General features: G+C 46.3%; 2 protein-coding genes and 1 long non-coding RNA gene across 6 annotated transcripts in view; 2 read left to right on the top strand and 1 right to left on the bottom strand.

Moving 5' to 3' along the window:
- arhgap9 (Rho GTPase activating protein 9) overlaps window positions 1-1,840 on the top strand; it is a 39,587-nt gene extending 37,747 nt beyond the window's left edge. The window contains exon 19 of the mRNA XM_023795413.2: window positions 1,262-1,840. Coding sequence (XP_023651181.2) covers window positions 1,262-1,391 — 130 coding nt within the window. The 3' untranslated portion in view covers window positions 1,392-1,840. The remainder of the gene's footprint in view (window positions 1-1,261) is intronic.
- A 149-nt stretch (window positions 1,841-1,989) lies between these two features.
- LOC111835330 (zinc finger E-box-binding homeobox 2-like) overlaps window positions 1,990-25,408 on the bottom strand; it is a 31,858-nt gene continuing 8,439 nt past the window's right edge. The window contains exons 2-8 of one of the 4 annotated variants that reach the window (XM_023795507.2): window positions 10,488-10,763; window positions 9,252-9,407; window positions 7,611-7,825; window positions 7,415-7,523; window positions 5,826-7,156; window positions 4,897-5,083; window positions 1,990-4,769 (exon numbers count right to left, since the gene is read on the bottom strand). In XM_023795507.2, the coding sequence (XP_023651275.2) occupies window positions 4,222-4,769; window positions 4,897-5,083; window positions 5,826-7,156; window positions 7,415-7,523; window positions 7,611-7,825; window positions 9,252-9,407; window positions 10,488-10,763 (2,822 nt within the window). In that variant the 3' untranslated portion in view covers window positions 1,990-4,221. Of the gene's footprint in view, window positions 4,770-4,896; window positions 5,084-5,825; window positions 7,157-7,414; window positions 7,826-9,251; window positions 9,408-10,487; window positions 10,764-16,111; window positions 16,265-25,408 lie in introns of those variants that run through there. The other 3 variants (XM_072715476.1, XM_072715475.1, XM_072715477.1) reach the window with 3 other exon arrangements.
- On the top strand, window positions 17,806-23,273 carry LOC111835331 (uncharacterized). The gene is made up of 3 exons (XR_002836209.2): window positions 17,806-18,209; window positions 22,390-22,511; window positions 23,064-23,273. It is a non-coding gene; the product is annotated as an uncharacterized lncRNA (long non-coding RNA).

Raw genomic sequence — 25,408 nt, 5'->3', positions numbered from 1 at the left:
GCTTCGGTCATTTTACATTGACTGTGGTTTTGGCAGGAGACAAGAAAGCACAAGAAAGAAGAAAAATGTACAAGGATCTGAATGCTTCTAAATATATATTTATTTCTTTTTACTTTCGTATTATTGCAGTTTTGTTTGGAAAGGCCGGAGTGTTTCTGGTTTGGTGCCATCGCGCAATCGCCCAGAATCTCATTGCTGATTTTTCAAAAAGGAATCAGAGATAGGTCTGTGTGTTATGAGCTGTACCGTAAATGTGTTGCGTATATATTATGATCACGTTGAGTGCAAAAAAAGCTGACCAGTGACACTTTTCTTTCCCCTTGATTAGATGAGTGTGCATCAGTGCACTGAAACTAAAAATGCCATAACTTAATCACGAAGGACGTGACGTTTTATCGGCGTGGTTAAAGGTTAAAATGTTATTTATTGTTTTATAAAAACTTAATCTGAGCAAAAATAAAACACGTTTTTTATTGGGGAAAAATACGCTAATGATGATGCTTTTTTCCTAAAATAATGACTTTTTTTTTTTTTTTTGTTTAACCCATTTTAAAATCGTTTCACCGTAATGGTACTGCTCATCCGGTTCCTCAAACTGGTTTTGTACTAACGATCTGAATTAACGTTCTGCTTATTTCATTTGGTGCCGTCGTTTTAGATGTTTATTTGGACATATTATGGACATAATGCATTTAAAGCCATAGAAAAAATGATAGGCCTACAAACTAATAGTCGATATTAAATTGCCTTCGTAGTGTTGTCACTTTTAATTTTTAAGGCATTCGAACGGATTCATATTAGTTTCGTCTTAAATTTCCACCCAACAAACCAACATTACATTGGTTTAAATAAGCGGGGTAGTGAAAACCAAAGGTCACATTACATATGTAGGCCTGTGTATATATGTATGTGTACGTATGTATGTAGCTGTGTGTGTGTGTGTGTGTGTGTGTGTGTGTTATTCCGATTAATAAAGAAATTATATATTCACCTTTATAACAGAGGCTCGTGGGCTTTGCACGTTTAAAGTGATTTAACTCTGTTTGTTGAAAGGTCAAGTGCTTTATGTCACTCTCGAGGACAGCGAAAGGCAACAGACTTTAATTACTCTCAATATGTTTTTGTCGTTTATTGTTATCGTCAGTAGTGTTGGCCGTATGGGGATTTTGGCCCAAGACGCGCTTCTGTGGTGCAAATCATCGTACCAACGTTCTCATTTAGCTCGTCATTCTCTGTGACATGTCTGTCCTTCCACACGCAGGGCTTCAAGGAAAGTGCTTCAAACTACCAGTGAATCATCATGCAGATGGGGACCACAGCGACGGGAGGGAAAGTCACACGAAACACAGGGACAAGGGGGTTTATTTATGACAAACGGAAAATGGATGTGAAAAGTCGAAATATAACATTTTAATTACTCATTAACTGTGACGTGGTGCGTCGAAATAGCGGTGATCAATCTGTAACCTGTGATATGGGCCACTCACAACTTGTTATGTCATGCTATACACTACAGTAGCGAAATTAGTGTTAAGAAATCCCCCCTGATCTGTATGGTAACCTATACCGCAACGAACAGCCTCGTTTCAGCATGAAGGGTCACCTATTTATTTAAAACTCTTGTAACTGTTTATCTAGCAGTTTTGGAAGATTATTTTTTATCTCAATCATATTTTTAGAGAGATTTAGAAAACGCTCCGCATTATATGGATTTGTTAAGATGGGTTACAGTAGGCCGAAGCGTAGACCTGTATAGTGACTTAATTAAACTACAATGTTGTAAATGTTAATAACAAAGTACAATTTGACTTAGATGTTCATGTATGCAGTCGCGGGTTTTTAAGCCGTTTCGTAATTGGTATGAAATTGCAGAGGAGAGTTTTTGTGAGAGATGAAAATCTAAAACAAGAATACAAATGTGTCTGTCATTACAGAACCTCTTTGGTTTTCAGTCGGGCTCGCCAGAAAAGAAGAGTATGCAAACGCCACTTATTCACATTATATTATATACACGTTTTTATTACAAAGTAAAGTATTTACAAAAAACATAACACGAACACATCAGCGAAGAGGGAAGAAAATGATGTCCAGGTGGATTTATAAAAAACACATAACATTTCCAATGCATAAGTATTTTAAAAGGAGTAAATAAAATACAAATAGTCCTTTTCTCAAGTCACCAAAATAGATGATTTATAGGGGGAAAAACATACCAAGTGTAACTGAATATAAAAAACGCAGAAAAATAGCACCTTTGCAATTTTAATCCAACATTTTTTTCTGTATGCCACCTGGTCCCTGGCATGTCCCGCTCAGACACCTTCACACGGATAAATGTGAACCGCCAAGGTCGCGGCGGGAGCAGGTGAGTGTTTTATTCCGTAAATTTCCGTTCCTTTAAGGCCTACAAAGTCTTTGTGTCATGGAGACCAAGACGGGGCAGGCGAAACGTGAATTTCTCCACGGGGATCAATAAAAGTGTCAAAAACAACGGATCCGAGAATGTTCTCGATAAACACACGGCCTTCACCGCGTTTGAGGTTTGTGGGTCGAAGGTCCACCTCCACCTCCGGGTCATCCGCCGCTGCCGGACCGAGACGTCACAGGCTCTGCCCGATTACCCGCTGTGGTTTCGTATTTATTTTCCCTTCTTTCCGAATGTGTGCCCAGGCATGGATCATGGCTGGCGGATAAAGGCTGTCATTATTTTTCCGGCCAAGTCGCTTCCCCTGGCTCGTTACTCTGAACGCTGTACAACAGCGTCCGATCGATAGAGAGAAAACAATCTAATTTCGTATAAACGATCGGCTATAATTGCGTTGCGATGCTGGCCCAAGTTGCAGAGGCAATTGAACTTGAAGCTGAGTACGAATCAACCGGCAAGAACTTTGCTTAGGTTAACAGCAAAACCGTGTTACGTCTTAAACAGATGACAGTGTATTTTCACAACTGGGATTTTGTCATCTTCCCTAAACCTGTGTGTGAGTGTGGGTGAGAGAGAGAGAGACATTACAATAAAATAATCTATGGCACCGATTATCAGTGGCTGTTCTTGAAATGCAATATAATGCACGGTTGCCTAATTTATCAGAAAAACATATTTAAAAATTATAATAGATCTGTTCCCTTTCCATGTTTTGCTCAACACGGATTCGTTTTAAAACGCATCAAACGCGAGGAAATGGCTACCTTCGCTGGAAGCGTCGATATAATAAGGAGGCAGGGGTGGTAGGAGCGAAATGAAAGTAAAGGACAGCAGATGTGTGAGAAGTGCGACAGGGTGACAGAGTCTGTTGCATCACCTCTGAGGCTGAGGGGGCCGCGGATCCTTCTCGGTGGGAATACCCCTCTTTCCGATCTGATGTGGCAGGATGTTTGTCAGAGATGTTTCTTTCTCGCATTTGTCACCAACTTTTGTGCGACAAACGAAGTGCTAATTAATATTTATGTTTTTTTTGTTGTTGTTGTTGTACACCGCTGGAGGTGTAATTTTAGCTAAAAATTCTTTTTACACATTTTAGGGACTTTCTCAGAAAAAAATCAGTCTAGAGTTACGTGGTGTGATTTTGTTTTTTTTAAAGTGATTGTCTTTTTATATGGCTTAAATGTTATAAACGAACCCCTGCGACAACTATGTCATCAAATTTAACTTAGTTCAGAAATTAGTTCTGCTGAGTCAGTTGATAAAATAATAATGTATCATGAATATGGCAAACTACGAAACGATGCATTTGCATTTTATGAAGAAGTGGGGGGAAAAAATCATATTTCTGTTTGTTCCTTTTGATAGAGAGTCCAGCTGTGTTACCATAATCAGAAATGTGCTCTGGTACCTAACAAGCTGTCTGGACCAGAGGGTAGGTTCTGGAATTTAAAGTCTTAGGGAACATTTCTTGCCCAACTCTGTGCGTGAGTTGGGGTGTCCACTCGGAGTTGGGTGGGGACTGGGAGATTCTCACCTCCCGTTGCTTTAGCCTGTCCAGAAGCTTTGTTTGATTCCAGGAAAATGCTGTGTGACCTGCCCTCCTCTACAAGCCACCAGACTTGCATCCATTTAATGAAGCTTCCTCCTCTTGTACCACCCCCAGCAATGTTCTGGAACATTCCTTCCTTTTTCTGGACTGTGCACCTCCTGTTGTCATTTTGTTCCTGTCATTTATATTTTCCTAGCTTGCAGTCACTCCCACTGCCATCCCCTGCTACGTACGCCTTGTACTGGTCTCAGTTACTGGTGTTCTCGCTCCCACTAGCTCCCTCCAGCTCCTCTGGGCCACTGCTTCCCACACTGCTGCCCTCACCACACATGTCCTCATCTCCCACAGGGGGGGACCCATCTGTGGGCTGAATCCCCTCATCCAGCACTGCGGCCCTCCCCTCCGTGTAGTTGTCCCGGTGTCGCCGCTCCCCCTCCTCTTCCTCCTCCTCATCATCCTCCTCCTCCCTAAGGACACCGGTAGCCCCATCCAGGCTGGAATCGCTGAGGGAGGCAGGGGCCCCCGTTAAAGACAGGCCCAGATCCAGGGGCCGGCAGGGCTCAGCGCCCCCTGGTGGCGGCTCCTCGCCAGGAAGCTCGCTGACATCGAGGTCGCGGCTGCAGTAGGAGTAGCGGTGGTTCATGTGCTGCGAGTAGGAGCCGGAGTGTGAGAAGCGCTTCCCGCACTTATCGCACTGGTACGGCTTCTCGCCCGAGTGCAGGCGCGAGTGCTCGATCAGGTGGTGCTTGTGCTTGAATGCCTTCCTGCACACCTTGCACTCGTGTGGACGCCGACCTGCCCAGAAAGCCGAAGAGAGGGGAGATCAGCAGATCAGCAGCACTGTCAGGACAGGAAATAGGAACCCCCCCCTCCCCGGGGTAGGTAGGGACAAAAGACAATCCACGGGGGGGGCAGAGCCTACCTGTGTGCTCGTACTTATGCCGCAGCAAGGAGCTGCTCTTCTGGAAGGTTTTCTCACAAATGTCACAGGCATAAAGGCCCTCGTCCGTCTTCCTCAACCTCTTCCTGCCCAGGCCGCCGTCGCCTCCCTCCAAGCCGTCCTCCATCACCGACAAGTAATCCAGGCAGTTCCGTGTCACCGTTTCACCCTGATGCGTCAAAATACAGAACACAAGGGAGTTTGGTTTTCTCGAGTTTTCCTGGACAAATACGGAATGCCGGCGTTCCGGCCTTCGGACGCGTGAAGCTGGGTGAATTGGAATGTTTCCAGGTTCCCCTGCATGGCTGTGCGGTCCCTCCGCACCTTGATGTCGCCTGGGCTCTGTTTCTCGCTAAATTGTAGGGTTCATTCACAAACCAACATCATGTTTAATAAAAAAAAAAAAACCCGAAGACATAAAAGTATAAGGTTATGGGTTGGAATTGTGCCCCATGCCCCGAGGTTGGAGCAGAGGCCCCCGTCAGCAATGGCCCCGGAATTCCCCCCAGTAGATGGCCCTCGATGTGTGTCTCTGGCCCACGCAAAAGCAAACAGCTCCGTCTGCAAAATGTCACGGCGTGGAAGCTGGCGGCCCTAGTGCTGACTAATGCTCTCGGTCTTGCCACAGCGACGCAGGTCGGCACCATGAGCCGTGTGAGTCATCAGTGCAACCTCACAACCTCACAACCTCACAGCCTCGCCTGCTCTCTCTGCTCCCATCAGAAATCCATTTATATTTATACATTTACTAGTAAAATAATGGGTCATTTACAATTAAATATATCGCCAAAAACAAAGTAATTAAATTGCCCACGGGGGAACCCCAAAGTCCAGTGCCGGTTAGTAATCCTAGTGCATCCACATCGTGGGGTTACTGATATTCGGAGGACGGAGCTTCAGCGAGGCCTCACCATGAATGTCTGCCGTTCCTGTTGTATCTTCTTGAACATGGTTTCTGTGTCGGACTCCCGGATGTAGGCCATGGGGGTCGTGAGGACTGGGAGCCCATTGTATGCTGTGCTGCCGATGCTGGGAGCCAGGGCGGGGTTGAAGAAGGGGTGCGCTGTGCCATAAATGGAACTTCCGAACAGCGGCGTCACACTGTATCCGACCCCCGCTGGCGGGTGCAGAGGCGGAGTTAGTCCTTTGTGATGGCTGCCAGGGCATTCTTTCTCCTTTCCCGGAGTCCTGCTGCGCCCTCTGTCTTTGTGGAGGCCTGGCCGCAGCCGGGGCAGCGAGAGATCCAAGGGCTCGTTCTGGGAACCGGCAGAGCCAGGGGTCCAGACTGAGGGAGCCGGCCGGCCGGAGGGGGAGGTGCTGGCGGATAGGTCCAGGCAAAGTGGCGGAGGAGAGAATCCTGAGGTGGAGCCGGCCCTCTGCTCCGAGATAGAGGGTGAGGGGGGTTGCAGGGTGGCCCGGTGAGCCGGACTGCCGGACCCCGAACGAGGCCAGAGTGGCTGAGAGGCCAGCAGGCTGGGGAGGGGCGGCAGGGGGGAGCGGGTGGAGCCCAGCGGCTGTCCTGGGAACCCGTGCCATGTGGATCTTGCCAGCGGTGACCTTTCCTCCTCGGAGAAGCCATTGGTGGCTCTGCGGGGTTCCCGTGACCGCGTGGAGGACCTGGAAAAGGCCGGGGGGGAAGCGCCCCCACGGCGGAGGCCCTCGAGGGCCTCTGTGACGTCCCTGTTCATGGTACAGAGGTAGCGTTCGTGCTGCAGCAGGACGGCGGGGCTGGGAAAGAGCTGTGCACACCAGTTGCATGTCACGCCGCTCCCCGGCGTCTCGCCCTGTCTGGCCCCTTCGTGGCCCCGCCCTCTGTCCTCTCCCGTAGGGCCCTCCTCGGCTCCCCGTGCCCCCCTCCGCAGCGCCTCCTGAAGCATGTGCTCGAACTTCCCCCCGGGGGGCAGGTGGGCCAGCAGGGCAGCGTGGTAAGGCAGCTCCGCAGCTGTCTCCCAGGCTCTCCCCGGGTCCTGGCCCCTGAGCAGTACCTCCCTGGGGAGTGCATCTGACTGTGCCTGGAATGGGAATGGGGAGCGCCTCTTGCCGTTCCGTCCCCCACCGGCTGACGGCGAGGTGGGGGAGGAGTTGTTGAGGTAAGTGGTGTATGTCTGTCCATTTTGCACCTCTGACTCCGCCCCTGGCCCCGCCCCCCCACTCAGACACTTCTTGCTGCTGAGGTGAGAGCTGTAGGACCCCGAATGGGAGAATCTCTTTTTACAGTTGGAGCATTCATAAGGCTTCTCACCTAGTGGACAGAAACACTCTCTCAGACTTCGTTGTAATATGTTTGTTCACAGTTAATCTACATAACAACGATACTTAACCTTAGTTTGCCGATAATGACTCTGGATTGTGCTTTTGCAGTGGTTTCTTAAGAAAATTATCTGCTCAAACAATCGAAATTAGACATGCCATCACAAGGCATTTTAAAGTGGAGTGATCTTAACCAATCAGAAGGATTTGAGGGATCAAGCTTAGCCAATCAGAGGGTGTTGCAGCGTACCACTGTGTATGCGCAGGTGCTCCTTAAGGTGGTGCTTGTACTTGAAGGCTTTTCCACACTGTGTGCATTTAAACCTTCTGTTCTCCATGGTGTTGTCGAACACTGGGAACTGGGAGAGACACACCCACGTTATACTTTTACCGGTGGCAAAGTCACCGTGCTCACTTTGCTCATGCTGACAAACCCCTACACCAACCTTTCCTGGTGGGTTGGTGTGCATCAACATGTGCTGTTCCATCTGCTCCCTGTAGGTGGCGCTGACGCCACACAGCGGGCAGACCAGCCGCCCCCCCTCCCGCTCGTGGCAGAACCGGATGTGCTCCCGCAGGGAGGAGTCGCGCTGGTATGTGCGTTGACAGAATGGGCAGGCTAACGGCACCCCCACTGTATCTGGGCTGGCTGGACCCATCTCTGCAAGACAGGGGGTAGGGGGTGGGGGGGGGGGGGTAGACTATAATCAATGATCAGATCATCAGGGGAATGAACCAGTCCATTTACTCATGATGCTGTTAACCACGTGACGCTCCATACATCTGCGGTTCCGGCTGGGTTTTTAAGTTCTTATCTAAGCTCTTACGTCTCTCCTCTGGCCCTTGAAGAAGTTGTTGTGTAGATCTTCCTCCTCTGCTGCTCACACGTATACAGTACCTGCACATTCATTGGAAGCTCAGCCTAGTGCCTAGTGACCCCTTGTAAGATTGCAATGTGCCAGTTGCTTCATTGTATGTCTCTTTGGACAAGAATGTATCCTAAATACATAAATGTAAATACTTATTAGTGACTCTGGTGTTTCATTGGCCCTGAGTCAGGTGGCGGAAGCATCACTCTGATGCTGTAAAACGGTGTCAAATAAATGAAACAGCAGGAAGGGTAGCATGTACAATTATGTGTGTGTTTTTGAGATGTGTGAATGCTAAGGGTGGGGTTGGTTTCGTAAAGGAGCTAAAAGTAACTCATCTTGACATGAAGGATGTCGTCCTCGAAGGTGACGGCAAAGGCGTGCTGCTGTACTCTGAGTCACGTTTCTTCAAGATTGTCACCAAAAATATGAGACAGAGTGTCACTGAATTCTTAGAGGTCTTTACTATTTTTTTGGTCGACCTGAGGAGGTCAGTGATAGTGCTGGTTTCTAGCCCCTTCTGTTGAGATCAACCTGCCATTTTACACCTTTCTTATTCTATACACCAAACTAAAAATTTTAATGGCCCAAACTCACAAAGACCACACTCACAAAGCTCAAACCATTTTTCATCATATCGTCAAAGCCCCAAGTGCTCTATTCCTCATCTTCCTCATTTCCCTGTTTGCCCTATTCCTCCGTTCACCTACCCTCCCTAGCTTGACCTATCCTCCATATTCACCTCGTTCCCCCATTCCCCAGATGCCCCAGTGCTGTATACCAGTGTTTCCCAACCCAGTCCTCGGGGAACCCCGGACAGTCCAAGTTTTTGCTCCCTTCCAGCTCCCAGCCAATCAGGAACACCGAATACCTGGTACAGGTATGCTTGGGAGCTGAGAGGGAGCAAAAACATGGACTGACCGGGGTTCCCCGGGGACTGGGTTGGGAAACACTGCTCTATCCCACCATAAATATCAGCCATGAACCTCTGCTTCTGGGTGTGGTTTCCAGCTTTCACACATTTCTGTCTGCCTGACTGTATGCACCTGGTAGGCTAATTAATTTCTCTGATGTAGAACACCCTGATAAGGCAGCCCCGCAGCTGCTTGTCGAATCATACGGCGACTGGGGCGTACGATATCAGCCTCCCCTCAGGGACTCTTAGTGCAGCGCTCTTGCCGCATTGGGTCACTGCAGTCCTGGTGTGCTCCGCTGTACCTTGGCCGCTGGGTGAGCCGTGACCTGCTGGTGAGCAGCGGTGCCCAGGCGTGTCCCCATTGTGCTGCTGGAGTTGTACGCCTTGGCCCCGGGCAAATTGAAGCAGGATGTCGTAATCAGCCAGACTGGTCAGACCCTGGGTCTCTTCACCCTGACCTTGAGGACACATCGTCGACCATGTTAGTGGGGGGAAAAAACCGTCACCGTCACATGTGCTACTTCCCCCCCCCCCCACACCCCACCCTGCTCAGCACAGAGAGATTCTACTTTCTTTTTGTTTAGGAAACCCGGTTTAAGAGAGTGGGGGGTGGGGGGGTTGATGTCATATGGTCTAAGGTTACTTGTGTTTTTGGAGAATGTTTTGAGTGGTTTTTCTTTTTTTTTGTGGGGGGGGGGGGGGGGAGTATTCAGATACACGTTTTAAAATGGGACTTTCGTCCTCTCTGGTCCTATAGCGTTACATGCCAAAGCCTCCTTAAGCAGCTGTGACCGGGAAAGCCGCATTGCCCGGGATCTGTGGAAAAAAGACCCGGACTCGCAAATAAAAGAAAGCTTGCGGAGGAATCGGAGCGCCGTGGCGACCTGGGAACCGTCACGGTAACGCATCCGGGCAGCAAAAACAAAAAAACACGCAGCAAAGAGCTCGGTAATGGCTTGTTAGTCAAGCGCGCCGGCGGCCCTGCAGCGCCGCCACACAGACCCCTGGCAGCCTGAGCGCAGCTGTGATTCAGCAGAGGATCCCTCTGAAGATACAGGCACGTGGCTCCCCATCTGAGCGCTTTTATAGACTCCGTGCAGCGGGTGAGAATTGTGAGCGGTTAAACATTCTCACGTCCCGGCTACAAGCGTCGGTAGAACGAGACGATCTCTAGGCAATTGTGCTGAATCCTCAATCCCACGAGATGGGTTCCGATCTCACGCGTGGGAAGTTGTTTCTTTGACGGCATGCGGGATGTTGCTGTGTGGCACAAGGAGTAAATACCGAATCCCAAACGCAAAGGCTAGAAGATAAACCGATAACGGCTGGACGGTTTCATGTCGAACGAAGAGGCCGAGAGTGAATTATTAAAGGCTTATTGTGTTTATTATTCATAAGAATCGCAATAGTTAATAAGAATTATCTCCTTAAAATGATTGTGGCTATGCTGATTTAAATCTAAAAGATGATATTTAGCATAGGGGAATTGTATATGATTCATGTTTTCTTTGTCAGATGTGTGTGAGCAGCGTGTTTACCATAGACCAGCGAGGTCTGATCCCTCAGCGACGCCACAGCCCCGTCCGTCCCATCCCTGCTGGGGGTGTTTCTCTCCTCCCCGTGCCAGTGGTGCTCTGGGCTGAGGCTGGCGTAGCGGCCGTGCAGGATGGGGCTTTGTGACTCGGTGCCCTCGGTTGGCATCAGGCTACTCTCACCCTGACCCCCAGCCTTATAGAGGTCCTGTGCTTCCTCAGTCCAGGGGACACCATCATCTTCCCCTTCGGATCCCAGCGCGTGTAACTTATCGATACTGACTGGCAGGGAAAAAGGGAGAGAGAGAGAGAGAGAGAGAGAGAGTGCAAGAGAGTGTGAGACGGCCCTCGGTGACCCCGTGTGCCCTGCCAGTCTAAAATCACAGTACCATGTGGAAAATAATCAGCCAGCCAGTTTCTGTGGAAACGCCACCACTCCGTGACAGTACCCAGCCCCGCCTCCACCCTCAAAATCATTAAACCTCATCTGATTTGTCTGCAACTAAAATGCTTACGGGATGATTCTCTGAAAATTACTGTACCATGTGGGCCCTGTTTCCGTAAAAATATCAGTATCACTATTATTTCTGATGGTTTATTAGTCGATTTCACATGTGAAACAGAAAATGTGAAAGCTTGTTATTTGTTTGCAGTTCCTAAATTTGAAAACGCTTTAAAAATAGTATATATTTTCAGATGCTGCGGTGGTCTGTGAGCGGTGAGTAGTGAGTAGGCAGATCACCATTTCCCTTCTCACTAACCTCCAGCTGTGTTTTCAAACAGGGCATCTAATTACATTTTTCTTAGTCATGAGGGAAGACGACCTAAGAATTGACAACATCGCATTTAGCCTGGATTCATCAAATAAAAAATAAACAGTCCTAAATAAAACAGAAGTTCTACGTCTTGGAATTGCAGTTAGTGAAAATGAAGACTTTTCTTCAAGGTCAATAGGCCTATGATGTAACCTCACAAGCTACTTGTCATATGTAAAATATTTAAAATAATCTTCTCGTCAGTGTCTTGCTTTTTATATCCAGTTTTTGTATACTCTTGTTTAGGTGTTTACTTTGTAATGTTAGAATTAGTAGCAGCTGGGATCAGACAAATGTTTCTAGCAGCCAGGTAAAGTCATTTCACCTGACTTAGTCAGCTGATCTTCCTACGTCACACGAACCAAGGATGGCCCTTTTCTCACTTGAACCCGGAATCCCAGGTCACCTCCCGCAAATACCCTTAATAGTGTGTGTCTGTACGTTTTCATTTTTATTTATTTTTTTGACGTGTGGCATCGGGTCTCCCATGCCAGACGAGTCTGTTTGATGTTATAACTGTTTAGACTTCATTTTAAAAGATAATTTCAGTTAACCAGCTGTGACAAGCAGGAAACAGGGATCTTGGTAAATGTTTCGGATTAGAGAGCTGCTTCTCCGCGCTCGGACCCCGTATCTGAAGGAATTAGTAAACCCCCCCCCCCCAAAAAAAAAAAAAAAAAAATACAAAATCCAAATGAAAAGTTTATAAATTTAAAACTTACACATGTGGTAATAATTATAAACACAGACTGTAAAACAAGAAACGCGGATTGTAATCTTCTAATTTGCCACGCGACTCTGATATCTTCTGATTTGCCACTCAAATTACAACTGAAATTAAAGCTAAACTAAAAATCAATAAACAAACCAAGCTCCTTTATCGTATACCTAATCAGTGAAACTGAATCTTCACCGTGCCAGAGAGAGAGAGACTAGATGAGCGCAGTGCTTCGGAGAATAATCCACGGTTTGTCACGGCCGAGGAATTTTAATGTTCTGAGATACAACCCCAGAATAACGGCAGCAATAAAAATACAGATTAGAAAAGCACTTAAAGATACTGATCTCCAATTCAAAACACATTGTATATGTTGCAATATAATTTGTTAAATTTCATTAAATATTTGCAGTTTACATTTCAAAACGACATAACTAATGAACAATAACTATCTGATTATAGAGTGCGGATTATAATTTTGGTTTCCGAGTCGTGTGGGACTAATGGAATATGTTTCAAATGTTTCTTATATATATATATATATATATATATATATATATATATATATATATATATATATATATATATCCGTATTCTCCGCCTGCTTCATTCTGCATATTGCACCTAAAAGTACAGGAATTCTTAGAACAGGTAGATCTTTTTTACACAGATCATTAATTATATTCATACTAAAATGCAATAGCACATAAATATTATTTCATACTTGATATACAACTCCAATAACTGCTAAAATAACCAAAGCTTATATCATTCAAGAAAACAAATTTAAATGTGTGGAACTGTAAAAAAATTTCTGATGTGCAAAACTGCAGAAATGATTACAAAAAATGTAAATATACACCTGTCTTAGTCTGAAATGGCTCATATTAGACACCTAGACTCCTGAGGATCTAATGATGAAATCATCTCTTTCGATTTCTATATAAAGTCCCAGTGTCACGGCATTATGCTGGCTTCAAAAAATGCAGGATCATTTTGAGGTAGTGGGGGGGGGGGTTGCATGTGAGCCCGAATCCTCCCTGCAGTTAAGTAACTGTCCACACAAACGCGAAGGAGCACCGCCTCCCATTAAAAAGTCATCCCGGGGCTTTCGAATTCCCACATGTGGTTTGTGATGGAAAAACAAAGAGCAGGAGAATCCAGACCAATGGCCGCGCACCCCGAAGGCCGTGACGAACGAGTCCTTTTAAGATGAGTCCTGACCCCGCCGCAGCACACCTACGCCCGCCACCCCCATGCCCACGAACGATGCTTTCAGTATTAGCTAGAGCACGATAGCAAACTCAAATAACGGTCCGACATTTTAGTTATGACTGTAGAAATCAGCCCGCGAGGAGGAGCACCGGCGGTGCCAGGAGATGCGCACCGTTCTTAAGAAGCCATAAACTGGCGCTCCCAGGCTCATAAGGGACCCGCAAACTCACGCTGGTGGGGCCGAGTTTGTTTCAATGATTCTGGGGGTGTACGCGAATAGACAGTGACCCCCCCCGGGCTTCGGCTGTGAGGGCTAGCAGGACATTTCCCATAAACCCGCAGTGCAAACGGGGCCCGGTCTGGTCCGGATTACCGGGAAATTTGACTCTAATTCTGCCTTTGTGGAGTAGAGTGACAGCGCTTTGCATGTGTTGTCATTAAAATCGGCATTACCCAGGCATGGGATTAATTACCCCGAAAGCTGATTTATTTAGCCAGACTGGAAATATGTTCTTTTGAAAGTCTTTTATTGGAATGGAGCTAGTAAATCTCTGACCGCTTTGGGGGGTGGGTGGGTGACAGTAAATTCGTTGGAAGCGTCAGGATGCTTCCCACCGTCCGCGGAAACCAGCTCGTCCTCCGGCTCCAAGCTGGACCCCGAGCTTCGGTGGCGCGCACATGGCTCGTGCACGCGCAGCTGCCGCGACTGGCACACCGCGCCCCTCGTGACGCACATCTAAGGCAATTTAAGGAAACGGAACGTAATGAGTGGCTCCATTCGTATGAAAAAACTGAAAGCGTGGTCCCTGTGCTCAGCATTTTCGGATAACCTTTCGCCCAGAAAAACAGTTCCACTATTAAAAGTATTTTTAGTATAGTCACCGTTTCTCTGCAAGGTCTATAAATTCGAACTTTCTTTGTATTCTTTCAAGGTCATCTGTGGCAGATGCGCGAGAGGCACACGTTTACTAAAGCAGGTGCCAAACAGACCCTGTTCTATCAACTCCAGGGTACAAATAACTAACGCTACGTGTCATAATTGTATCGCGATTACGGCACACCTCCCGCCGCCACTGGGGTGCATTTTTGCCGCCATCATCGCGGGGTGCAGCGGGGTTGGGGGTGGTTAACCTTATCGCACAGATGCAGAGAAAGTCTTGCGGACCGGCTAATTTAAACCAGGAATTAATCAGTTATCTGATTGTTTTAAATGACCATGGTTTGCCTTGGCTGTACTCCCTGCAGTACATGCTGCAGGCTTGCGAACACTGCGATTACTTGGAATTCAGGTCTTTGTGGAAGCCGAGGAGAAACAAACTTCGTACTTGTGAGGACATTTCACTCTGAATACTTATCAATCACAAACAGGTGCGAAATAAATACGTTGCACTCAGTTGTTAGATCAGTACCCTGTCTGCTAGCCTTAGTACGACACTGCTAAATACATTAAAATAAAACAGTGAAAGATGCATTTAGAACACACGAAGAACATCAAGTACTAACCATGTGTTAATCAATTAAAATATCTTTATTTCTAGACACAAAATGGATTTTGTACAGATTTCCTAAAAAAAGTTAGGATTAAAACTTTAATTTTTTTTCTTTATGCAATATATATTATCAGGACCGTTCCAATACCAACCTTTTCTTCCACGTTTGATTCTTTAAAACATTAAAGTGCACGCAGTAATTTTATTTCCCATTACAGGCTTCTAGAATTTTCTCCACTGATTTAAATCCAAATTGAAGGATAACTCATATGCTTTTAGAGTCAATCAGTTGTATCATCCTTTTAAATAAATAAAAAAAAACGTTAGCTAACGGGTTTAACCAGCCTTTAAATCACATGGTGCCTCTGATCCAGAGCCACGTCTCCAGGAGTTACGTTCGGGCAGCAGGTGCAAGAGTACTTTCCAAAATATGTGATAGAAAGTAACGAAAATGAAATAAAAAATATTAAATAAAAATGTTTAAGGGGGGGTGGTAGGTAATTGAGTAACTTTGTTTGATAATGGCAGTTTCAGAAATGCCCAAAGATGGAGGTGGGGTGTCTGCGGCGTGACACATATGTGTTGTTATGGCGATCGGTGAGCGAGCTGAAGAGAAGTTCTATATTAGTAGGTGGCGGATTGAGCGAAAAAGTGCCAAATGAAGCCCCCCCCCAAGAAAAAAATACGAAATATTACAAAACGAAAAATCGAAGACTCCGGCAGCCTCGGCACTCAGCAGAAGATGTTTCTCATCATTCACGGCGGAGTTGAAAAGCCACAAGGCCACTCAGCAGTTTCACCACATGCACAACAAGGACAACGCTCCTCAGCAAACAACTAAACTCAATAAAACCCAAAACGCATCATGGAGCCGCGCGGCTGTGTGGGCGCAAAACAACGTCGCCTGCAAAGATTTTACAAGGCTCAAGAATGAAAGGGCCAGTAAAAAAGAGATTTTATTTTCCATTATTAAACCTGAATTTACAGACCTTTGAATACGTTTACGCTTGTTATGTTATTTGGCTATTGGTTTATTTCACGACAAAAAACTTAAAAAAAAAATCTCAGTATCAAATTATAAAGTGTACGGATTAAAATGATCTTGTTTGTAATTCAAATATGAATTATATTTGCAATAATGATGGAACATCCTCAAATATTAAAAACCTATATAACTGAGAAGGAAGCAATAGATGGATTAGAATAAAAAAAAAATTCTACAAATTCAGTAATAACATTTCATTATAAAACATCCGGCCCAATATTTTTAAAAACATGACCTGAAAAAACTAGGTGAGGCTGAGTTATGGCTGAATCTGCACACAGATCACAGTAATAGCAAAACAGGCGAGAGTTAAAAAAAGAGGAGGGGGGTGTTTCTTAGATAATTACCTGTAATGGTGGTGACCCTGAGGGAGCCTCAATTGCATATGGGCGTCTGTCTTTGGAGCTGAAGGATTGTTGAAGACTGTTTTGCATTTAAAAAGTCCGGTGGACAAAAATACATAAAGCATCAGCTGTATTATTTGAAGCCGCTATCTGACATTCTAGCAATGACTCAGAGCTACCACATCTAAGCACAGACACCTCCCACTTGATCTCATCTACGGGTGCTACAAGGCCCCAGGCCCTGCCCTAGCCAGTGCTTGAAACTGCCCTGGACTGTGTGCTCCAATAAGGGGAAGTGCACTCAGGAAAGCCCCAGGCTGGCAACATGCTAAAGTTCACAGCAAAGAAGAGTATGATAATATCCAAGTGCCATATTTTAATAATTTTGCCTCATTGTATCCACGGTGAACCCTTGCTAGATTTATGAATCACACTGACTGGGCAGGTGAATATGCATAGTACTATGTAAAGGGACAGTTTCTCTCTCTCTGTGAAGAGTTCCTGCACTGACCACATTTTCTGGCAGTGGAAACCTGGGTTGAAAATTGATTTGCGTTCCCTGGTATGTTACAGCGGTCCATAGTAGCTATTTACACCTTGTTGTGTCTGCAAACATGCCAAGGTGTCCAATTTCAGCCCTGAAGCACAATCTCAGGTAAAGACTGTGATGGAGATTATAAATAACTATTATGGCACAACATAGCTACCCATGGCTACCAAAAATATTTTAAAAATATATATAATATATACTGTATATATAATATACATTTAATTTATATTTAATCTTTCAAGCAATTCATTCAATGTGATTAGCATAATGGTTTTGTTTTCCAGTTGTAGTCTAATTACTTTAATCTGTTGCCTAATTGTTTAAAGTGTTGTCTAATTATTTCCCACTTTTTAAATGAGATACCAGTAAAGAATAAATGTTTATCCATCCTCTGTATGGTCTGCGTTGTCTCTAACATTTCAGAAATCGGTCTTGCACTATAGACCTGAAACTCTAGGGCTAAGCTTATTTAAGCAGAAATGCAGAGATTAAAACACTGGTGCAGAATTAAGAAGTTCCAGTCCAGCACCTCAAGACTAACTGTCTGGCCCATCAGGTCGCTGTGGTGAGATTTAGCTTGTGGCTGGGGTCATACAGCCCGGGATGGACGCCGGGATCGGAAAGGCTTTGAGGCTTTGTGAAGTGGACTCAATCAGTGTCCTACAAGCCTGGCAAGCAGTAATTCAGGGTATCGCCACGTGTCACAGAAATGTCAAGGCTTTTCAAGATGGAATTGATATCATCTGGTGGTTTCAAGGAATATAACGAGGACTTCCGATAAGCAGCAGAGATGCGTGCCGAAAAATACAATCTGCCTCCAACACAACTGGACTTGCAAGCAGTGTGCTTAGCCTATAGCCTATGCAGTGTAGTTAACCTATCTGCACCACTTGCAGTTAAATCGATCAAAAGCAAATACAGTAATTTCCCATGGAGATAAATCATAATTATACAGGTATTCGGTCTAAATTTCAGCAAAAAACCCACACATTAAAGATGGTTATGTTTATTAATCTGAATAAGCACATTCATTTTTTATCGGTATGTAACTATACATCACCTAGAACAAATACATGAATTTCTTTTATCTTTTTTTCCCTTTGTTTGCGGTGGAACACATAATCATTTTAATATTTCTTTCGATCCGTAACTACATGTGTTGTCCAGAAGTTATTTTTGCTCTCCACCCAACAGCAAGATTTAAAATAAATAAATAAATTCTGGGCTATTTTAGCCTAGAGAAAACAATCTCCATTTTGCAGATGCAGAGATTAACATGTAGAAAAGGCGATTCCTTAGCGAACGGTGGCAGGTTTGCGCCCGGTCGCAGCGGCTCAGCGTGAGGGTGTAATGCTTGTGATTCACTGTCTCAAAAGTACGCCTGAAACCCACTGTGTGTACCGACATGTACACGACAACCCTGCCGTTCTGCCACGACACAACAAAAATCGGTGCACGTTTGCTGTTTGCGAGCTTTGTCGTGTCTCTCCGTTAACTTCTGCGAATACCTCTCCAAATGGAGTACAGCAGTCGTACGCTAGGCGATGGATGGTAAGGCTTTTGTTTGCAGTTTTGCGTCATTCGTTTTGTTTTGGTTGTCGTGTTTTGCACGATCTAATAATGCCTGTTTTTCTGTTTTGTGATCTTTGCCCCGCAACCCCGTTTTTTCTTTATGGCGGTGGCAGTGAAAACCACAGAAGTAAACGACTCTCACGCAAGCTGAGACGCCATGCGTGCACAAGCACCCCGAGTCCTTCTCTGCCTGCTTCGCGCACCGCCATGCGCGCACAACACCGACACCTCATATGCAACTTTTTTTGCACCGGCCACGGCAGTGGCTGTGTTTATTTGTTTGTGCATGCCTGCACAAATGCACGAGGCCGTCCGGGCTTCTGATCCGCCCGCGCATGCTAAAATGACAGCGCGGTCGGATGGGGGACAGAGGAAAAGGAGGGAAATTCCCTGGGCCACACTGACAAGTGGTTACACAGCAAAGTTGCTCTCTGAGGAGGCAGACCCTCACGGCCAAGCTTCCATCATGCCCTCCTGCACTTGCCTTGATTCACAAGCTTAGAAACCACCCGTGCTACCAGCAATAATACAGCCAGTCGGTATCTTCTTCAAAAGCGCTTAAAATTGCTAACAAAATTCAATAATCCTACAGAAATATGGAAACAGCCATCAGAAGCATGGTGTCTGGATCCCTTCTCTATTCAGGACTGTCTCCCCTCCTTTCTGCCTCTCTGTCTCTCTCTCTTTCTGTCTCTGCCTTCTCTCTCCTCCTTTTCTCCTGTCTCCCCTTCTCTCTGTCTTTCCCCTCTCTTCCATTCTGTCTGTCTGTTTCTTGTCTTCTCTCACCCTCTCTGTTTCTCCTCTCTCTCTCCTCCTTCCGGTCTTTCTCCCCCCTCCCCTCATTTGTCTCCTCCTCTCTTTCCCCTCTCCTCATTTCTCGCTCTCTCTCCCTGTCTGTCTCTCTCTCTGTCTTCCTCTCTGCCTCTCCCATTTGTACTTTCTCTTCTGTCTGCCTCTTCACCTCTCTCCCTCTCTCTCTCTGACTCTCTACCTCTCTTTCACTGTCCTCCTTCGCTCATCCCTTTTGTCTGTCTCTCTTCCTCTCGCCTCTACCTTTCTACTCCTCCCCCCCCCCCCCACCCCCAGAGCCCAGCGTGGCTGCCACTGGCTCAGAGCCCCTGTCCTCCACTGGCACCCAAGTGCAGTTATCTCTAACATCCTCCCTCTGATAAAGACGGCTTGTGCTCTGGGGCCGGAAGAGGTTCAGCCATTTTTACTTTCAGTGAGGAAATGGCAGTCGATGTCGACAAGAGAGTGAGACAGAGTAGGTAATTCCAGAGTCAGAAACACAGAATTATGATTCACATTCGGCTGGTCACACTCATGTTTTTAGTGCTAAACATGGTCTTTGCTTTAAAGTGTCTTATCACTAAACAATCTCTCTTCCTCACAGCAGAGACACCCCAGCTTGTGCTTTAAGTTGTAGGTCTGTTACACTGGGTTGCTAATTGTACAGACCCCCTCCCCTAATTTGCACAACCCCCTCCTTTTTTGCGATTCACAGCAGGTCCAACAAGAGCCTTGGTCTAAGATGTGTTTTGTGCTTGAAATGCTCACTTCTAGGATGCACTCCTACTGTGAAGTCCTAACTGTTTGTATGCATGTATGTGCATGTGCGTGCGCTCATGCATATGTGCATGTACATGCGCGTGTCTGTGTGTCCTGTTTGCATTGCAGTCAACAGTGCATTAATCATACTGATAGTCAGCTACTGCAACTGTCTGTTTATCTGCAGCTGTGCAGACCTTGCACACAAGCAAGGTATCATAAATAGTGTTTTTATATAATAGGTTGAATGGGTTCACTGTGCCATACAGTCCTGTGAAAACGAAAGCACACCCCCTTTCTGTTCTATGGTTTTATGTACCAGGTCATAATAAAGACATCACCAGGTCCTTACCAAGTTCTAAAATCTAATCTACTTAAATCTAATCTTCAGGTGTAAAACAACACGCAACAGATTCCACCGTGTCTTTATTTAACAAAAATAAAGCCAAAATGGAGAAGCCTTGTGTGAACAACTAAGTGATGATTCAATAGCTTGTAGAACCACCTTTAGCAGCAATAACTTGAAGTATTTGTTCTCTATCAGTCTCTAACATCATTGTGGACGAATTCTGGCACTCTGCTTTATAACATTGCTGCAGTTCATTGCGGTTTGCGGACATTCGTTTGTGCACAGCTCTCTTAAGGTCCTGCCATAGTATTTCAGTCAGGTTGAGGTCTGGACTTTGACTGGGTCATTGCAACACCTTGGTTAGTTTCTTTTTCAGCCATTCTCTTGTAGATTTGCTGGTGTGCTTGGGATCATTGTCCTGTTGCATGACCCAGTTTCGGCTAAGCTTTAGCCGTCGGACAGATGGCCTCACATTTGACTCTACAAGACTTTTGTATACAGAGGAGTTCATGGTCGACACAATGGCTGCATGGTGCCCAGGTCCCGTGGCTGCAAAAAATAAGCCAAATCATCACCCCTCCACCACCAGTTCAGATGGAACTTTGCAAACCTAAGCCATGCTGCCATGTTCTTTTTAGATAGATGAGGTTTCTCCTGGCATCCCTTCCGAACAAGCCATACTTCTTCAGTCTTTTTCCAATTGTACTGTCATGGACTTTAACATTTAACATGCTAACTGAGGCCTGTAGAGTCTGAGATGTAGCTCTTGGTTTTTTTGCAATTTCTCTGAGCATCGCACAGTCTGATCTTGGGATGAATTTGCCAGAGGTGGGGACTCGAGTCACTAACTCACAACTCGACCTGGACTCAAGTTACAAATTTGATGACTTGTGACTCGACTTGGGAAAACTGATGGAAAGACTTGGACTCGACTCGGATTTGAGGGCAGATGACTCGAGACTTGGACCTGACCTGGACCTTATGATTTGAGAAGACGAGGTGATAGTCCCCCTCTGTTAATTTTTTATCATTTCAGTGTATATTAATTATTTTCTGTCTGCATTTTCAATTTGCAAAATGCTGTCTGAATTTTCAAGCTGAATGCAAGGTCTCCTGAGATAGTTTGTTGGAAAGACGCATCACTCCCTGCATATACACGGATGTAAAAACTGTGTGAGGACAACTGTGACAGAGTGGATACTCTCTTTTCAATTTATCTCTGCTTATGAAGGACTTGATTTAGAGTATGGTTTTGCTGCAGCAAGTTTTAATCACTAAAGGTAAAAAAAATTACTGACATAGGTAAGGACTCAAATGACATGACTCACAACTTGACTTGGATTTGAGTCACAAACTTGATGACTTGTGACTCAACAGCAAAAATGATTGAAAGGCTTGGACTCGACTTGGACTTGAGGGCAAATGGCTTGAGACTTGACTCGGACTTGTAATGTTTTGATGCAAGACTTGATTTGTACTCGCCAAGCAGTGACTCGTTTGCTGGGACATCCACTCCTGAGAAGATTGGCAACTGTCTTGAATATTTTCTACTTCTACTTTCTCACTGTAGAATGATGGACTTCACGTTGTTTGTAAAATGCCTTATAACCCTTCCCAGACTGAAGGGCAGCAGTTATTGCTTTTCTAAGATCATTGTTGATGTCTTTCCTCCTTGGCATTGTGTTAACACACCTCAGTGCTCCAGACCAGCAAACTGCCAAAACTTCTGCTTTTATAGCAGCTGGTCACACTTGCTGATGATCAGTTAATCAAGTGCATTTGATTAGCAGCACCTGACTGCTACTGATCCTCTTAATTCCCATGGAAACAGTAAGGATGTATTTAATGTTTCACACACTCCATCTGCATTTTGCCTGCTAAGGACCAGAGGATTTTTTATTACATCATGATACTGATACGTAAAACCTCAGTATTGAATTCTTTTTCACATGACTGTATATATCAAGATGACAAGATGATTATTTTCTATTTTCAAACTATCGCGTGAAATATAAAATTATGATAAACCAGTAATTCCCCTTCAGTCACTGAAAAATTATTTATTAGATTTAATACTGCTTTTACCATAATTATAGTCAGTCTATTCATAAGGCTTGGGTTCCAGTTGGGGCAAGGGGCCCCCTGGTGGAGTCAGGGGGAGCAGCACTTTATGCGAGTTAGGAAACATGCAAAGTTAGGAAATCATATGTAGTACGGAGGGCGCAGAGCCCAAAGTGACCTTTTGTCGGAATTTCTATCTAGGTCCCTGTTGTCAGATAAGATTCTGCGCGCTGTAACACCCCAGAGCCACTGCGGCCGGACTTCAGGCATCACTCGCTCACGTTTCCCGAAAGCCCGCGCCCCTGATCTCTGCAACAGTCCCAGTAAGTCTGTGACGGTGATTCTAGGTGTTTCTATAGGGGAGCTGAATTCTCTGAAGTCTGATTAATATCTGTACCTCAATAGCAACCCCCCCCCCCCCCACACATGCAAACGCACCTTCTCTGTAACACAGAAGTAAAGAGATACAGATGGGGTGTCATCAGGCTGGGTGTGCAGGACAATGAGAGCGGGAGGTGACTCAGCCACTCAAGGGCCTGTCCCCGATTGGGTATTTTGGTGCCCCGTGAGAGTGCGTGTGTGTCTGCGTTCACGTGTGTGTGTGTGCGTCCTCACGTGTTTTCCTCTTTTGAGTAAGCTGGGCGCATGTGCGTCAGCAGGGTACAGGGAGCTGGGCTGCCTGTACCCAGCAGTGCATTGTGGGTAGGATGCAGAGTCGCACACCCTCGCAGGCTGCGGCTTTATGGCCACTGCGTGGCGCTTTGCGAGAGAGTGTGCGGCCGCGACACAGTGGGCTGTGTGGGAAAGCGGCGACGGCGCTATGACGGCGTTTTTTTCTTTTCTCTTCTGCATTGTTTTGATTTCTTGCTTTGCAGGACAGATCCTAGCACGTGGTGCAGCGGACAGAGCAGAATGGTGACAGGATGAGGTGTCCGATGGGAGGCCGTGCCGGTTTGGGGTCCGTGCCTGTATCCGGATGGTGACTGGTTTGAATCTCACATCTGGTCAAGTAATCATATCGCTGTTGGTCGTTGAAGAAGGCTCTAACTTTCAAAAACTGTTCCTGGGTGCCTAATAAACAGCCTTTGACCCTAAGCTTGGCTCTTACCCATGTACACACGGTATATGCAACATCCAAAGAATTCCGATGTATGACTGAAATGATAGGCAGAGTGCTTCTATTCACATATAACATCTTAAGTTCCTTTGAGACACACCTGCATAAGCTGGTGAGAGCAAAGTGTGGGCCCGGTGCCCCAGCTATTAGTGTCATTATGGTTACCCGTTCCTCTCTTTCTGACGTGGTTCGTCGCTGTGCTCCCTCCCGCTGGGCCTCAGCCACTCAGAGAACAGGGTGAAAGCGCGAAGAGCCAACTGGGTCCGTATAGGAGCTTCCCCTGGTCCGCCCAGCCCAGAAAAAAAGCATCCGAGTGCCGGAAGAGGCGGGGCTTGGCCTGGTCCTGGCTGGCCTCACACGCAGGCCGTCGTACGCGTCCCCACACAGGGAGGGGGGGTGTGGGCGCACCCGGAATGCAGTGAGGGCCACACGGGGGCCCCCGCGGTCAAGCTGCCCAGGACTCAAACCTAGCGCCAGCTTCATTAGCACCATGTCACTCCAGAGTCTCTCACGGGGCTCTATAAATACCGCCCCCCCCCGCATCCCCCCCACCCCGGATTTCTCCCTCCCCCTGGTTTTCTTTCTTTTTTTCCATGCCTTCCCTCTTCCAGCTCTCAGATGTGGCTCTTTATTTTCTGCTTTTGCTCAAAACCACACGATGGCGGCTCTCGAATATTAAAAATGTTCTCAGGGATCGCAAAAAAAAATAAAAAAAATTTTTTTTTTGAAGTTTTAATGGTAGGCGTCAGGAAAAGAAAAAAAAAAAATCATAAAAAATAGAGAAACTTCCCGGTGGAGCCAACTGCAGTCTAAAGTGAGATGGGATTATTCTACTTCAGTTGCATTGTAAAAGTCTTTTATTCAAGAAATTAGTTTTGAGGTTTTGACGAAAAAAAAAAAAAAAAAAAAGCTTGGTTTCCCCCGATGACTATAAATGTTTTAATAAGGGGGGGCGTGTTGAAAATCACCTTGTCTAAACCCCACAAAGTGAAACATCAGACATGTCGAGGGGGGGGCGTTACACTGAATAACATGAACGAGTTCCCCTATATAAGATTTCCATGGTTACCGAATTTTGGGAGTCTGCCGCTGTTCCGCGGCTCGCGGACTTTCATGCCCGTCCGTGTGCCGGCTGGCTGTCGGGCCGGAGCTGGAAGAAGCAGATGCGTTGGTGGTGGCAGGGCTGGTCTGGGGCCTGGGGGAAGCAGGCAGGGCAGAGCTTGCTGGGGCGCCCCTGCCACTCTCTGCACTCTAAGGGCGTGTCACGCTCTGTCACTACCCTTAAGATCAGACGACTTCCTATTGATTTCCTGTGCTTCATCTTGTTCTCCCCCATTCCTTCTCTCTCTCTCTCTCTCTCTCTCTTTCCCTCACACCACTCTCCATCCTCTGTCCTCCCTTCCCTCAGATGGCCTTGGAGGTGTCATGTCATCAGTGAGCTCAGAGGTGTCTCGGTTTGTGCTGTAAACCCTAATCACTGGTTTGAACTTTGTCGGACTCCTCAACCTCCATCCCCCCCCCTCCCCACTGCCACTTCTGATGAAGTGTTACTAAGCAGCAGAAGAGTTACCAAGGATGGCAGCCATCCTTGCCATCATCAGGCGCCATCTACTGGCCGAAGTGTTAACTGCGTCCAGATGTCCAGATCGGCCTGCTTCTCTTTAGACAAGCTCGTCCTTATTTTGTTCGGTTTCAGGCCGTGTGCCAGTCGGTAGATCGGTAAACACGTCTGCGAGGGCCGGCCCTGGAGAGATCGACATGCTGTGCTGCGGCGACTCACAATGGCTTGACTCCTGTCTTCTGCGTGGTCCCGTGTCAGAACAGTTGGGAAATCTGTGTGGGCGGTCCATGGAACAGCGGACGCAATTTAGGAGCCAAACGTCAGGATCAGACTTGGAAGCCGCCATCTGACTGTGCCATGTTGGTGACTCCACCCTGATCTCCAATCGCTCTGAAACCCACATTGACATCTTCCACTGTTGCTCGGTTGTAGCCCTTTTCAGTTTATGCAGGTCGGTCACAGAAGCGTGACACACATCCATGGGTGGGAACCCCAAGGTGAGTTTTATCTAATGGCAAATGATCAACAGGCGGACATTGTGC

The sequence above is a fragment of the Paramormyrops kingsleyae genome, chromosome 8 (assembly GCF_048594095.1).
Source record: "Paramormyrops kingsleyae isolate MSU_618 chromosome 8, PKINGS_0.4, whole genome shotgun sequence".
Lineage (NCBI taxonomy): Eukaryota > Metazoa > Chordata > Actinopteri > Osteoglossiformes > Mormyridae > Paramormyrops > Paramormyrops kingsleyae.
Note: the sequence above shows the minus strand (reverse complement) of the source record. Positions and strands in the feature narration are given on the sequence as shown.